Here is a 16921-nt window from a genome sequence, read left to right as displayed (position 1 = left end):
GTTTGCATTCCAAATGCATACCATGTAGTTTGACCATACGTCCTCCTCTTCCCATACACCACTAAAGAGTTTTGGCTTTGTTTTCCTGATGTAATGCCTGAAAAGTAGTTTGTCCAATAGTGTGCAGGCATTCTACGTAATCGACCAATCGTGGCGTGCGAGAAAGGCGGGATCAATGCAATAGTCAGTAGAAGAACAGCCAATCAGGCGATCTAGAATCAAGCCTGGTCTTGTAAAGGTCAAAGGTCGTCAGTAAGCGACTGTGATGTTCTGGTTGTCGTTCAGCAGCTCTTCTGTGTGTTTGAAGGCCTCCGGGCAGCAGATGTTTCTTCGGTGGAGCAGAAAGCAGTTGGAGTCTATATTTGGTTTTGGTGTCTAATACACAAACTCTTGCCTTTCCACCCAACTCCACTGCAATTACCCCCCGCCCGCCCCCTTACATAACGCCAGCCGACCGCAGCGTCTCACCATGAGCTAACGTGAGCGTGACCTGCTGACCGCAGCACTTCCTGTTATGAGGGAGTCTCACCTCCACATGTGCTCAGCGTCTGTGGTTCCGGAGCCGTGGGTTTGTTTTTCTCCTTCAGGCCCAAACAGCTAAATCCAGACACGAATCCAAACGCCCGCGCGGAAAGGAGGGGCGCGTCACCCTCAAACCGCCGGAAACCGGGCCCGTCTGCGTCTGTCAGAGCGCTACTGTCTGTCTCTCACACGCGTGTGCTGCTCATGTTTACAGCGGCTGTGCTTCATTAACACGCTCCAGCGCACACACCCTGCCTTTGACAAAACACTGCAGTCCTGTGGTACCTGCCACATTTCTGCTAAAGCTTTCCACAAAATGATGACACACACGGTCAATCCCATGATGCTCTTCTGCCACCTAGAGCTCACACTGAGACTGAAGATTTCACTTCACAAAACTATTACAGTAACACTAATTATTTAAATGAAAATATTACTAGTAATTAATTCTTTCTTGAACAAATGTGGGAAGATTTCACACACATGAGGTGAAACTGTCAGCAAAAACACTGCAAATAAAAAAAAAATAAATAAATAAAATGCTTGCTTTATTTTGCATGAATATAGAATTTTGGATTGTGTCTATATACACTAGCAGTCAAAAGTTTTTTAATGCTTTAAAGAAGTCTCTCCTGCCCACCAAGACTTCATTTATTTGATCCAACAGTAAAATTGTAAAATATTTTTACTATTGAAAATTTTCTATTTGAAAATATTTTTAAAATGTAATTTATTTCTGTGATCAAAACTAAATTTTCAGCATCATTACTCCAGTATTTAGTGTCACATGATCTTACAGAAATCATTCTAATATGCTGATTTGTTGCTCAAAAAACATTATTATTATGTTGAAAACAGCTGTGTAGAATTTTTTTTAGGTTTCTTTGATGAATAGAAATCTTTTGTAACGTTATAAATGTCTTTATCAGCACTTTTAATCAATTAAAAGCATCCCTACCAAATAAAAGCAGTACTTTCTATCATTTCTTTCCCCCTTTCAAGTTTTTGAATGGTATAGTGTATAATTTTACAAAAACTTTTTATTTCAGATAAATGCTGATCTTTGGATCTTTCTTTTCATTAAAGGATCCTGAATTTCTTTTATAATAAATAATAAAAAATATTTTTTAAGCAGCAAATCAGCACATTAGAATGATTTCTGAAGGATCATGTGACACTGAAGACTGGAGTAATTATGATTAAAATTCAGCTTTGATCACAGAAATAAATTACATTTTAAAATATATTTAATTTGAAAACAGTTATTTTAAATAGTAAAAATATTTCAAAATTTGTACTGATTTTGCTGTATTTTGGATCAAATGCATTATTTGCAGAATGTATTAATCTTTGTTATTGTTAGCTGATAAAAATGCATTTGTTAAGGTTATTGTTAGTTTAGAGTGCATTAACTGAAGTAAAATACAACTTCTGCATATGCTGAACCTAACCTTTACTAAAATTAATAAATGCTGTAGGACCATTGTTTAATGTCGATTAATATGAACTAATATTAACAAATTAATGGTTACTGTAAAGTATTACCAATTTATCACATTAAAAGAGCATCATATAAAGTAATAAAGATTAATGGAAGTAATAAGAGTGTTAATGGAAGTAATAAGAGTGTTAAAGAGGTAAAAGTTTTTTTTATTTATTGAGATTTGAATAGGACAATATTTGTTTGAGATACAACTATTTGACAATCAAAACATTAAGAAAATCGCCTTAAGTTGTCCAAATGAAGGTCTTAGCATATTACTAATCAAAAATTAAGTTTTGATATATTTACGGTAGGAAATTCACAAAATATTTTCATATTTACTTAATATCCTAATGATTTTTGCCATTAAATTTGACCCATACAAATGTATTTTTGCTACAAATATACCTGTGCTACGCAAGACTGGTTTAGTGCTTCAGGGTCACATACGATAACAAACACAAACACTTTCTTTAGAGTTTTATTAATTTATTATTATTCTTATTTACCTGGACAGAAATGTATGTGATGAAACATGAGAAACACACATCTTTATGACATTTAGTCCTGATAAAATCCTGAAATCACCTGTGAGATTTCCTCTGAGAGCTGATGCATGCGTGAATGTGATGAACAGAGTTGTGTTTCTCTGATTGTTTAATGAAGACATTAGGGGCGGAGTCTGTGTGCAGTGGGTGGAGCCATCTATCTGAGCGCGCTCAGTGCGGTTCGGCGTCGCTGCGTTTGGCGGGTTTGGCGATGAGGCGTCTCTCTCTCTCCAGCTCTTTCTCTCTCTGCTGCTCGCGCTCCAGATCCTCCTTCTGCTTGTGCTGCTGCAGCTTCAGCGCTCGCTTCTACACACAACACCAACAGCACACAAGACCAATCTGAGTTTGTTTCTTCATCAGATTTAGAGGAATGCGTCATTCCATCACTGTCTCACCAATGGATCCTCTGAAGTGAATGGGTGCCGTCAGAATGAGAGTCCAAACAGCTGATATAATAACGCTTCCTCCAGTGAAAAAGTCCATCTCCTGTTGTCTCTCACATCAAAACCCAGTCATATATTTGTTTAAAGCGGTTTTGTCTTGTAAACGGTGCTGGATCTGTTCAGATTTCTCTCCTGATTCAGACCAGACCACTTTTCCACTGGAGGAAGCGTTATTATGGACTATAGACTTGTATTTTAGTTAAAAACGTCTTAATGTTGGATTTGTTTGAGGTTTTGTCTTCTCTAGATGTTAACTGATGGACTGGAGTGGTGTGGATTACTTGTGGATTATTGTGATGTTTTTACTCATTCTGACGGCACCCATTCACTTAAGTGAGCAAGTGATGGAATGACACATTTCTACAAATCTGATGAACAAACAAACTCATCTACAGCTTGGATGGCCTCAGAATGAGCACATTTTTGTAAATATGCATGTAAGCAACCAGTTTATAAGTGTTCAAGTACTCTTTTCGGTGTGAAATGTCAATCGTCACTAACTCAGAGTAACATATGAAGAGTGTGGATGATGAAGATGTAGTTGTGGTGTATTGCTCAAACCTTCAGTCTGGTCGTCTTGTCGTGCAGAACGATCATCTCTTTGCGAATGTTCACCAGTTTGCTGTGATAAACTTTGGCCTCTGTGAACTGAAACACATCCGCCGTGAGTCTGACGACGACAGCAGGAGGTTTTTATGATGAAGCACACGACTGAAACTCACCAGCGCGTTCAGATCAATCATAGCGTTGCACTCGCGGAACTTTGTGACTTCCTGCTCCAGCGTATCCAGCAGAATCACCTGATTTTGTCTAGAAGACAATTAAAGATTATTACATTATTACACTATTCTAGATCGCACTTTCTTTTGCAAAACTTTTTATAGAGTATCAAGTTGAGCACATTGCATCATAAGATGTCACTCAAAAGTTTGGGATCAATAAGATCCCCTAAAAAAAGTATTTATGCTCATTGAAGTTCCATTTATTCGATCAAAAATACAGAAAAAAAAGGAATATTATGAAATATTATTGCAATTCAAAATAACAGTTTTTTATTTTAATATACTTTAAAATATAATTTATTTCTGTGATCCAAAGCTGAATTTTCATTACTCCAGTCTTCAGTGTCACATGATCCTTCAGAAATCATTTATAACTTTTATTATCAGTGTTGGAAACAGTTGTGCTGCTTAATATTTTTTTGGAACCTGTGATACTTTTTCAGGATTCTTTGATGAGTAAAAAGTTAAAAAGAACAACATTTAAAAAAAAAAAAAAAAGTAATAAATGTCTTTAATATCACTTTTTTTAATCAATTTAACACATCCTTGCTGAAAAAAAGTATTTTATTTCTTTAAAAAAAGAAAGAATAAAAATGTACTGACCCCAAACTTTGAAGGAAGTGTTTATTGTTACAAAACTTTCTATTTTAAATAAATGCTGTTCTTTGTAACCTTTTATTCATCAAAGAATCCTAAGGTTCCAAAAAATATTAAGCAGCACAACTGTTTCCAACACTGATAATAAATCAGTATATTGGAATGATTTCTGAAGGATCATGTGATGCTGAAGACTGGAGTAATGATGCTAAAAAAATTGTCTTTGATCACAGGAATAAATTATATTTTATAGTATATTAAAATACAAAACCACTATTTTAAATTGCATTAAAATTTCACAATATTACAGTTTTTTCTATATTTTTAATCAAATAAATGTAGCCTTGATGAGCAGAAAAGTCTTCTTTATAATAAAAAAAAAAAAAAAAAAGTCTTACGTCAGCTCCTGCAGCGTTTGTTTGGAGGAAGACATCTCCGGCAGATAGTGAGACAGAAAGCCGTCTGTCAGACGCTGGACCGTCTGTTCATCCACACACATGATGTCCTCCATCACACCACACACTAAACACACACACATTCAAATAAACAGTAGCAGTATACATGCACTTTCACTCAAATGGAGATGTTGAATTATACAACTGTGCATACCAAAAATACAATGTAAAAATATATAAAAACAAACATAAAATATATCTAATATAAAAATCTGAATAAGCATAAAGTTGCATGTAAAAATATCAAACTATTTGTCTATTTACAGCTGTACTTAGAAGTTAAGATTATACATGCATTTTAATTCAAATCAAATATCCCATATTATACAATCATGCATACAAAAAAATACCAAATACATTTTTTTTAACTATATTTTTCAATATAAATATTAAATTAAGGGTACAACTCTGTATAAAAAATATCAAATAAAAAATTAATTTTTTCATCAGTCAACAAAAATTTGTTTTTAATTCGCTAACTAGCATTTCTGAATGTGACATTTGGTCAAAAATGTAAACAAACCAGATAATAAGCATAAATTTGCTTGTAAAAATATCAAATAACTACTTTTTAAAGCATACAATTGGTCCATTTACAGATGTACTTAGAAGTTGAGATTGCACATGCATTTTAATTCATATCAAATATTCAATATTATACTTTGATGCATACAAAAATTACCGGGGACAATAAATAAAAAGAAAAATAATAATGAATAAATAATAAAAACTATATTACTTCAATATATATATTAAATTAAGAGTACAATTCGGTATAAAAAGTATCAAATAAATAATCATTTTTACATCAGTCAACAAAGTATGTTTTTAATTCGCTAACTAGCATTTCTGAATGTGGCATCTGGTCAGAAATGTAAACAAATAAATCAGATAAAACGCATTTCATCCTCTTTGGAGTATTTATAATATTAATCCAGGAATGCATTGGTGTGGCTGTGATCAGTGAATGTTGTGATTGCTCACCTGTCTCCTCCTCATCTTCCTCCTCCTCCTGTCTGTCCATCATCATCCTCCTCCTCCTCCTCTCCTCATTCAGCAGCGGCTCCTGAAACACAAACACTTTCAGATTCTGTCTGTCTTCGATCACATCTGCAGCGGTGCACACGAACCCTCGCTTTTATTTCCCGTGTGATGAGGGTGAAAATGAAAATGTTTCCAGGAGCAGCAGCTCACAAACATCATGTGACCGGTGCTCATGTGACCGCGCATAATGCACGAGCGCGACGCGCTGCCACTCTGAGCGCGCTTCCACTGCAGGTCACGTGCTGCCGAGCGACGCCTCCGATTGGACGAACGATTGTACAGGTACATACAATACAATACAATATCTGACCCTGGACCACAAAACCACTCATATAGGTAAAACTTTTGAAATTGAGATTTATACATCTGAAAGATTAATAAACTAGCTTTCCATCGATGTATGGTTTGTTAGGATAGGGCAATATTTGATCGAGATACAACTATTTGAAAATCTGAGGGTGCCAAAAACTCTAAATATTGAGAAAATCGCATTTTAAGTTGTTCAAATGAAGTTCTTAGCAATGCATATTACTAATCAAAATCAAGTTTTGATTTATTTACGGTATGAAATTTACTAAATATCTTCATGGAACATAATCTTTACTTAATATCCTGATGATTTTTGGCATAAAATCGATTATTTTGACCCATACAATGTATTTCTTTACTATTGCTACAAATATACCTGAGCTACTCAGGGTCACATAATATAATATAAGGTTAGTATATATATTTTTTTTTTTTTTTTTTTTTTGAAATTAGATAAATAAAATAAGTTTCATTTTATAAATATTTCATTTTATTTCAATTAAAATTTATTGTATTAATTTTTTTTTTTACATGTCTATATAAGTTTGAATCATTTTTATTTCAGTGTTAGTTTTAATTATTTTAGTACAGTAAGATAAAATAAATGACTAAATACTGCCCTGGAAATTCGATAAATAAAATATGTTTTATGTTATAAATATTTAATTTAATTTCAGTTAATATTTATTGTATTTCAATAATCCAAATGTATTTTTAGAGTTTTAGTTTAAATGAACTATAATACACCTGGCTTCCAGTACACATATACAAATACAGCATCAATATACGTAATAAAAAATGAAGAATAAAATATAAAAAGGTGCATAAAAATAATATAATAATATAGCATACTATAATGCAATCCATAAATGTGACCCTGGAGCACAAAACCAGTCCAAACACATCGGATGGGCCAAAATGATCGATTTTATGGCAAAAATAATTAGGATATTGAGTAAAGATCACGTTCCATGAAGACATTTAGTAAATTTCCTACTGTTAAATATATAAAAAATAATTTTGTATTAGTAATAACTTAATTTGTACAACTTCAAAGGAGATTTTCTCAATATTTAGATTTTTTTGCACCCTCAGATTGGAGATTTTCAAATTAGTTGTATCTCAGCCAAATATTGTCCTATCCTAAAAAAAAAGGCGCATTATTCAGCTTTCAGATGTTGTATAAATCTCAATTTCAAAAATTGACGGTTATATGTAAATTATGCACATGAACGTGACGCTCTAACGTGCGCGCGCTCTGCTGGCTGTCAAACGGAAGTGCAGCAGATCTGGGGCGAGCGCAGAGTGGACGCGCTAACGCTGAACACACTCAGACACGCTCACAGACACTCCGAGATCCAATGGACAGAACCAGCAAACGGCAGAGTTTCGGAAGGTTGGTGCTCGTTTCTATATAAACCGGCGTGTTTTCGTTGAGTTTTCAGTGTAAACAAACTGACCGTTAGCCGCTAGCACGACTGACAGTCTGTCCACATCCACCTCAGCGTCTCTGACGATCATCAGACGCCGATGTTTAGCTGTGAAATCCCTCTCCAGTGACCTAACTCAGGTGTGTGTTGTGTTTCAGGTAACCTAGAGAGATATGCCCCACGAGAGCAGCGGTCAGCCGGACACGTTGATGCTGTACTGTCACTAGAGTTTCCTCACAGATGTCTGGGTCGGGGCTGATGGGTCGCGTGAGGTCGGCGTTCCGCAGGAGGACGGACAGCTGGCACCTCAGCGACACGGCGGCCTTCGACTTCTCCGACGAGCTGGAGGACGACGACATGCCCCGGTTCAGCCAGCTGAAGGTGGTGGTGTCCGGAGAGTCGGACGAGATTCCAGCCGCTCGCAACGGGACGACGGTCAGCACGCTGGTGGCGGACGACGACGACTCTCTGCTGGGCTCCTCATCCAGTCTGGGGAGCCCCGGGGCCACGGCCGACCCCTGCGACGGGTGCCGCAGGACCAGAGAGCGCGACAAGCGCAGGAAGGTGATGAGGAAGCTGGGCTTCGCCGCGGTGCTCTACTTCCTGTTCATGGTGGGCGAGCTGATAGGTGAGAATCGGTGTGAAGGTGAGGGTGTGCGGAGACCCGTGGGTTGTTCGGTTGAATCAGTGTTCTCTGTGTTTCAGGTGGATACGTGGCCAACAGTCTGGCCATCATGACGGACGCGCTGCACATGCTGACGGATCTCATCGGGATCGTGGTGTCGCTGCTGGCGCTCTGGCTCTCCGCCAAACCGCCGACACACAGATTCACCTTCGGCCTCCACCGGCTCGGTAATGGTCCGGTCTGGTCTCTCGGTGTCTCTGTCACGTGTGTGATGTCTCATCTGTGTCTCTTTCTCTGTGTGTTCAGAGGTTCTGTCCGCAGGCATCAGCGTGCTGCTCATCTACATCCTGACGGGTGTGTTGGTGAACGAAGCCGTGCAGAGAACCGTCCATCAGGACTTCACCATCGACGGAGACGTGATGCTGATCACAGCCGCGGTGGGCGTCGCCGTCAACCTGCTGTGAGTCTCAAACACGCCACACGTCACGCACATACATGCAGGACAGTTCTGAAAGTAAAAAGTCGGAGTTGGAAGATATAGACTCAAAATTCAGAATTGCGAGATATAAATTGGCTATAGTGACTTTCTCACAATTCTGAGTTTGCATCTCGCAATTCGACTGTGTTTCTGCCACTAAATAAAAAAAATAAGGCTAATTCTGGTTTCGTAGCATTATCTCAGAATTCTGAAGCAAAGAACTGCAAAATATAAACTTGGATTGTGAAAACAAGTTAGAATTGCTCGAAATACTCGAAAGTAAACTTGAAATTCTGTGAAAACAAATCAGAATTCTGTTTTGTTTTTACCACAAAATAAAAAACTTCAATTCTGAGAAAAAAAGAAAGAACTCAGAATTCTGAGAAAAATAAACTTGAAGTTCTGAGTTGCAAGATAGAAGTTCTGACTTTCTCACAATTCTGATTTGACGTCTCTGAGTTTTAATTTTTGACACAAAATAGGTTAATGTGACTTTTCTCTCACAATTATGACTTTTTATTCCGTTTTCAAGAAAACAAGAGTTGTGAGATATAAACTCAGACAAGCCTAAGTTGTGAGATATAAACTCAGACAAGCCTAAATTGTGAGATAAAAAGTTGCAATTACCTTAATTTATTATTTTGTGGCAGAAATGAGCTTCTGTAAGAGCCTGATCAGTGTAATGAGCTGGGATTCCTCTTCTCCGCGGTCAGATGTGTTCCTGCTTGTAAAACGTTTGCTCTTGAATATTCAAGTCTGTAGACACAAAAAAGATTGTCATTACTTACCTGTTCAGATGATTTGGTTATGTTGATGTGTGGGTTCTTTTTGTCATCTTGTTCTGTTGTCCTTACTGTCATCTTGTCCAGTCTCTTTCCAAACTTTGCTGTAAGAATTTAATAGAATACAGTTTCTCTTCAGTTGAAAAACATGGTTAATTTTTATTTTAATCAGGTGAATGACGTCCTCTTTTATTCACTGAAGACAAACTTTATTGTGTCACATTCTGATTGTAAAGTTTGTGACTAGGCCGCTTTATTTTCTGATCAAAGTTTCAAAATTGGAAGTACGGATTTCCATCTTTCTAATAAAACTAAGAAATTTTGTGACTTCTCATTCTCGTTCAAGGTCATGAATGTGCATGCCAAGTTTTGATCTATAGATGTGTTTTGGAAAGGCATCTGTGAACAAATCTGCTTGTGTAGATGTAACACATTACATCCAAATACAGCTTTCCATAAATGACAGAAGTTTTCCAGAATGACAGATGACAAACAAGATGACACTTCAACATATACTGTAGATCTGGGCTAATGTAGAGCACCAATCAGTCAACTCTTATGACACAAATGGATCCTCATAGAAGGACACTCCTCAGGGTTGGTTATAGTTATTGTTAAAGAGTCTAGAACTGTGATTAGTCACTGAAAAACCCAGCAGAACTGGTCTAGAACAGTGTACTGAAGGAGCTTTGTGCTGCTCATCTGAAACTCTGCTATCTGTTTGAATCATGTGACTTTATGGCTGTGGCTTGTAAAGTGTTTTTGTTTGGGTTGAAAGTCCAGAGGAGCTGCTTATCGTTCACTCCTCAGGCTGAGTTGCTCTTATGTACCATCTGTGTGTGTGTGTGTGTGTGTGTGTGTGTGTGTGTGTGTGTTGTGTTTGTGTAGGATGGGCTTCCTCCTCAACCAGTCTGGCCATCTTCATTCACACGGCCACACCCACTCTCACGGGTCACCAGGGCGGAGTCAGGGGCGGGGTCAGGCTCAGGGTCAGCGGGGTCATGGCAGTCTGGCGGTGAGAGCGGCCTTCATCCACGCTCTGGGTGATCTGGTTCAGAGCGTCGGTGTGCTCATCGCTGCGTACATCGTCAGGTTTAAAGTACGACCTGTTGAGCTGTTTCTGTCTGTCACATGTCTGAAATGACTTTATGACGATAATAACATGCCTGTGTGTGTGTGTGTGTGTGTGTGTGTGTGTGTGTGTGTGTGTGTGTGTGTGTCAGCCGGAGTATAAGCTGGCCGATCCCATTTGTACATACCTGTTCTCCGTGTTGGTGCTGTTCAGCACATTCCAGATCATCAGAGACACCGGCATCATTCTCCTGGAGGGTGAGACATCTGACTGTCTGTCTGTCTATCTGTCTGTCCATCCACCTGTTTGTCTGTCTTGCTTTCTGTCTGTCTATCTTTTTGTCTGTATGTCCTAACTGTCTGTCCACCCGTCTCACTGTCTGTTTTTTTTTTCCGTCTATCTGTCCATCTGTCCATCCGCCTGTCCATCTTTCTGTCCATGCATTTGTGCGTCCATCTGTCTGTCTCTGTCTGTCAGTCAGTCTGTCTGACCGTCCATCTGTTCGTCTTCAATCTCTTTGTCCATCTGTTCGTCTTCAATCTCTTTGTCCATCTGTCTGTTTCTATCTGTTTGTCCGTCTGTCTGTCCATCCATTCATCTGTCTGTCTGTCCGCCTGTCTGTCTCTGTCCATCTGTCTTTCTCTGTCTGTACATCTGTCTCTGTCTGTCCGTCAATCTGTCTGTCCGCCTGTCCGTCTGTCTCTCTGTCCATCTGTCTGTCTGTCTGTCTGCCTGTCTGTCTGTCTATCCATCTGTCTGTCTGTCTGTTTGTCCGCCTGTCTGTCTCTGTCCATCTGTCTTTCTCTGTCTGTACATCTGTCTCTGTCTGTCCGTCAATCTGTCTGTCCGTCTGTCTCTCTGTCCATCTGTCTGTCTGCCTGTCTGTCTGTCTATCCATCTGTCTGTCTGTCTGTCTGTCTGTCTGTCTGTCTGTCCGCCTGTCTGTCTCTGTCCATCTGTCTGTCTGTCTGTCTGTCTGTCTGTCTGTCTGTCTGTCTGTCCGCCTGTCTGTCTCTGTCCATCTGTCTTTCTCTGTCTGTACATCTGTCTCTGTCTGTCCGTCAATCTGTCTGTCCGCCTGTCCGTCTGTCTCTCTGTCCATCTGTCTGTCTGTCCGTCCGTCTGTCTGTCTGTCTGTCTGTCTGTCTGTCTGTCTGTCTGTCTGTCTGTCTGTCTGTCTGTCTGTCTGTCTGTCCGTCCGCCTGTCTGTCTGTCTATCCATCTGTCTGTCTGTCTGTCCGCCTGTCTGTCTGTCTATCCATCTGTCTGTCTGACAGATATCCACCATATTGCGTGTTGCAGGTGTTCCGCGTCATGTGGACGTGTCTAATATCAGAGCTGATCTGCTGAAGCTGCAGCATGTGGAGTGTGTGGAGGAGCTGAAGCTCTGGGCGCTGACGGCCGATAAAACCGCAGCCATCGTTCACCTCCAGCTCGGTGAGTCTCAGATCACTAACAATAATCACAACTTAAGAGCGAGTGCTCATCCTTATTTCACCACAACCTGAATATTCAATGTTTTTGACTCTGAAACAGCTTCCTTACACAAGTATCCAAGCCATCGTTACTAGTTCATGAACTGTTTAATGAATTCTTCTACTTTCTTTATATACACAGTGTTGGGGATTACACATTACAAGTAATGCGGGCTACGTGATCTGATTCGTTTTCAAATAACTAGTGAAGTAGCACATTACTTGTAAATTTACAACAAAATATCGGAGCTAATTTTTCAAATAAGTTACTTACTTTATTTTCCCATTTATTAACTGACAGTTTTCAAGTCGTTGTGTTGAAAGTAATCGGAAGGAAGTACAGAGACAGAGGCGTTTCCTTCAGCCTAAGGATTATTAATTTCACTTTTGGGTCTGAAAGGGCCTTTACAGTTGCCAAAAATATACCTTTTGGGCTTTTTGTTATTAAAAAACAAATAAGCAAACCCAGCCCGGGTGACAAATAGTAATGTAAAAGTGCATTACTTTCCCTAAGTGACAATTTATGGAGTAAAGCAATAATGTAATCAGTGTTGGTGAAAGTTACTTTTAAAAGTAATGCATTACAATATTGAGTTACTCCCTAAAAAAGTAACTTATGTTACTGCATTACTTTTTAAATCTGGGCAGGGCTTGCTTGTTTATTTTTAATATAAAAAGTTGTATTTTTGTCAAATGTAAAAGCCTTTTTACAGCAAAATTGTCGTCTGTACAGTAGACCGCAGAAGAACAAATGTCAACTCTTCAGGAACAAAAAAGAAAACAAATGTTAGATTATCTTGAGTAATTTTTGCTTATTAGTATGGATGAATTGGATCATCGAAGGTCATCAGCAAAGACATCAGTTCATAAAATGGGATTAAATACAAAGGATTAAAAATAAAGGATATTTGTATTATTGAACATATTTAATTATCGCAGGTTTACGTTGAATTTCAGTGTTTTTATTCATTTTGAGGAATACTGTATCTGTTTTTTAGTGAGTGAGATTCAATTTCAATTCAAGTTTATTTGTATAGCACTTTTCACAATACAAATCGTTTCAAAGCAGCTGTACAAAAACAAAAATTAGGCTACTACAATATATTTAGTAGCTTATTAGTGGTGACTACTGTATGTTAAGTCGATGTACATATGGTATGAGTATTAAAAACAGTAATGGTGTAATCAAACAGATGATGAACACTAATAGTAATGATTATGTGTTGCAATCAAACTTGTAGAGAAATGGTGTAGTGCTGTATGTTGTTTCAAGGCTGGCATCATCTGCGGTCCTCTGAGGGGTTGGCATCATCTCTTCTTCTGAATCCAGGCTGAATCTTGTGTAGATTCTAGTTACCACAGGATGGAAATCCCGTGGCAGAAACAGGAAAACAAATAGAGAAATAATTAGCGTAGCTGCTGTTCCAACCAAGCAAAAATTATGTGTTTTGCCCAAGCTGAAGAATGTTGATGTGCATTTGATCAGATGTAACTGAAGTACAACGTTACGAGATAAATTATGTGAATGCTTGGCTAAAGAGATGAGTCTTTAATCTAGATTTAAACATACAGAGTGTGTCTGAACCCCGAACGTTATCAGGGAGGCTGAATTAATGCATGTTCTCATTTATTCTAGAACTAAAGTCACATCTTACTCTTGATTTCTCTCAAAATGGGGACAGGAGAGCTTTTAGTCAATAAATGGGGGAAACGTAACTGCTGTTACTTATTTGGGAAAGTAACTCAATTAAAAATGAATGCGTTACTTTACTAGTTACAAAACTTGTGTTACTTGTAATGCGTTACCCCCGACACTGGTTGTAATGCGTTACTTTTAAAAGTAGCTTTCCCCAAGACTAGATGTGCATACGGTACATAGGTGTAACTGTTCATAAGTTAACATCATGATATTAGACTAATGTTTTGCATCTGCCTCTGCTGTGTGTTTAGCGCCGGGGATTGTGGGTAACTGGGAGGAAGTTCAGTCAAACGCACGGCGGCTGCTGACGATGACACACGGCGTGACTCACTGCACGGTGCAGCTGCAGACGCAGAGACAGGGGGCGCCACAGTCCTGCACACACTGCCTCACACTCAGTGCCTGAACCCGCACCCGTCTGTCTCTCGCTGTCCCACTACACACACACACACACACACACACACACGGCGAGAGAGAGACGGGGAACTGAATATTGACCTCATTTTGATAAACCTTTAATACAGACGAGCAGGAGGACCAGACCCGCTCCATTTGAGTTTGTTTTCGGACTCGAGGAACGTCGACAGACGGAGGGACGCTGTTATGTTTGTGCGTCTGTGTGTTCTGGGGTGAATCTCATGAAAACACGTCCATTATCTTGAGCTGAATGAAGCCTGTTTTGTTATTTCAACCTTAACAGTATTTTAATCACAGTTAAGCACATGCTGGATTCTTATTGTAATAATGCAAAAAACACTAAAAAACAATGCATTTGGTTTTGATTCTCATTACTGTAATTGGGTTCAAATCAGCATGATTAAAGGCAGTGCAACACATCCCTGATGAAGAGAACTGAGGAGTTTGCATGTGCAAAGAAGCAGGCTTTATTTGATGTATCATGTGAAATATGACCTGAACGTGTTCCTGACAGCTTTCATGAGATTCACATTCTGAGTGCTGACTGCACTGAAATCGTCATAACTCCTCATATCTCATCACATTTTGAACTCATTTAGCAACTGACAATCATAGTTTGTTGGGACTGTAGTTCCACACGCGTCTCAGACGTTTAGAATCCTTGTGTGCCAACGTGATCCATTCACAAACTCAGAACAAAATGACACAAAATGTCCCTTTTATCTTTTTATTTGATTTCTTTTGCACATATGATAATTATTATTTAACCGTCAACGTCAGCAGTATTTGGCCATTATGCCTTTTTATTATTTTTATGGTTTTGTTGGTTTTTTGTTTTATGTGTAACAAAATGTCTGGTTTGCATCCGAGTGAAGGTTGGTCAGTGGTTTCTTTCTGTTTGCAGTATTGTTTAATGTGGGTCTGTGCGTCTGAGGGCATCAGGATGATCGATTTACACTGACGCTTGAAATAACTTGAAATAAATACATTTTAAATGCCTGTATTCAGTTTTCATTTGTGGTTTATCTCTAAATCATTCTGCAGGCAAAAAACATTATCTTTATTTTTCTTTACTTGGAGACATTATGAAGTTTGGGCGAAACTTAGCGTGTGTGTCCTGTTTGCTCTGTAATGATGTTTTCAAGGGTGGTGTTGTGATTTGATGACGTCTCAGTGAGATGGTCTCTTAGGAACAGAGGTGTGGATGCTGCTGTTGCTAGGTGATCATCTGAATGGACAGTGACTTTAGTTTGAGTTTAAGATCAGCGTCAAGGACCTGATGGAGGAGCTGGACGACAGTTTACTCACAGTGGAATGAGAATCAGGCTGAAAGTGATTTGAAGATTACATTGAAAGGAATAATACATCAAAAAGCACATCATGTAGATGAGTTTGTTTCTTCATCAGTTTTGGACAAGTGTGTTATTTCATCATTCACCAATTGATCCTCTGCAGTGAATGGGTGCCGTCAGAATGAGAGTCCAAACAGCTGATAAAAACATCACAATAATCCACACCACTCCAGTCCATCAGTTAACATCTGGAGAAGACAAAAGCTGAAACAAATCCAACATTAAGACATTTTGAATTAAAATATGAGTCCATAATCCATAATAACGCTTCCTCCAGTGAAAAAGTCCATCTCCTGTTGTCTCTCAAATCAAAATCCAGCCACATATTTGTTAAGAGCTGTTTTGAACGGTATACAGTGCTTGATCTGTGCAGATTTCTCTCCTGATTCAGACCAGACCACTTTTTCACTGGAGGAAGCTTTATTATGGACTATGGACTCAATGTATTTTAGTTAAAAACATCTTAATGATGGATTTGTTTCAGCTTTTGTCCTAAGATGTTAACCATCAGTTAACATCTTGAGAAGAGATAAGATGAAATAAATGGAGTGGTGTGGATTATTGTGATGTTTTTATCAGCTGTTTGGACTCATTCTGACGGCACCCATTCACTAAAGTGAGCAAGTGACGGAATGACACATTTCTACAAATCTGATTAAGATACAAACTCATCCTAATCCTAAAGTGTTAATTTCTGCATGATCCATTCCTCTACTAAACTAATCACTAAAATCACATTTAAAATTATACTAGTTTTTACAAACTTTTAAAGAGGAGCAACACATGAAATACAGCAGATAAAACACTTAACCTGACTCATTCATCTTCATGCTACATTTGCAGACGTGTGGCGGTTAGTCGTTTGCTGTCAGTCTTCAGTTTTTTAGTTCTCCTTGTTGATTTAGAGCTCATCGTCAAACACTTCCTGATCACATGATGGGCGACATCATCACAAAACACAGAGTCACGTACACAGACACACAAACAGGACATGACAAGTCCTATCTAGTTCAGACGTATGGCTGGAGAATGTGGGTGGATGTGAATGTTCATCATGATGAAGCAAATTTCATGAAGTTGGGTTCATGTTTCAAACACAATATGAGCTGCGTTCATGATAAACACACACACGAAGCTCTGTAATGATCTGTGCTTTGTGTTTCTCAAACATGAATGGAACAAACATGAATACGGAAACAGGATGTGCCCAGACGTTTGGAGACCTCAGCGGCGCTTCCTCTTCAATTAGATTACACATAATGACTTGCTGAACTGTCAACAGGTTTGATTTATTCTCTTATTGTTCTGGCTGAAGGAAACGCTGCCAGACGAGCCTCACTGGACGGATTAATAGCTAATCCGACGAATCCATCTGTAAATGAATGTATCCAACAGGACTTAAACCTTC

The 16921-nt window shown here is 38.7% G+C and overlaps 2 protein-coding genes across 3 annotated transcripts; one reads left to right on the top strand and one right to left on the bottom strand.

Annotated features, from left to right (window-relative positions):
- Nucleotides 1-2472: 2472 nt before the first annotated feature.
- On the bottom strand, nt 2473-9591 carry bloc1s6 (biogenesis of lysosomal organelles complex-1, subunit 6, pallidin). Of its 2 annotated transcripts, none has more exons than XM_073850119.1 (6): nt 9505-9591; nt 5815-5896; nt 4774-4897; nt 3719-3806; nt 3558-3644; nt 2473-2859 (listed from the first exon to the last, which is right to left on the bottom strand). In XM_073850119.1, the coding sequence occupies exons 1-6, from the start codon at nt 9574-9576 to the stop codon at nt 2725-2727; spliced, it is 588 nt and encodes a 195-aa protein (XP_073706220.1). In that variant the 5' UTR covers nt 9577-9591; the 3' UTR covers nt 2473-2724. The 2 variants fall into 2 exon arrangements, with proteins under 2 accessions (XP_073706220.1, XP_073706221.1); XM_073850120.1 differs by lacking the exon at nt 9505-9591 and adding an exon at nt 9344-9403.
- On the top strand, nt 7421-15164 carry LOC141345234 (probable proton-coupled zinc antiporter SLC30A4). Its single transcript, XM_073850122.1, has 8 exons — nt 7421-7579; nt 7772-8241; nt 8319-8465; nt 8545-8698; nt 10387-10597; nt 10722-10827; nt 11873-12007; nt 13996-15164. The coding sequence occupies exons 2-8, from the start codon at nt 7854-7856 to the stop codon at nt 14148-14150; spliced, it is 1296 nt and encodes a 431-aa protein (XP_073706223.1). The 5' UTR covers nt 7421-7579; nt 7772-7853; the 3' UTR covers nt 14151-15164.
- Nucleotides 15165-16921: the final 1757 nt, after the last annotated feature.

This window comes from Garra rufa, chromosome 11, assembly GCF_049309525.1.
Source record: "Garra rufa chromosome 11, GarRuf1.0, whole genome shotgun sequence".
In the NCBI taxonomy this organism is placed as follows: Eukaryota; Metazoa; Chordata; class Actinopteri; order Cypriniformes; family Cyprinidae; genus Garra; species Garra rufa.
This window is presented reverse-complemented; position numbering and strand designations above follow the sequence as displayed.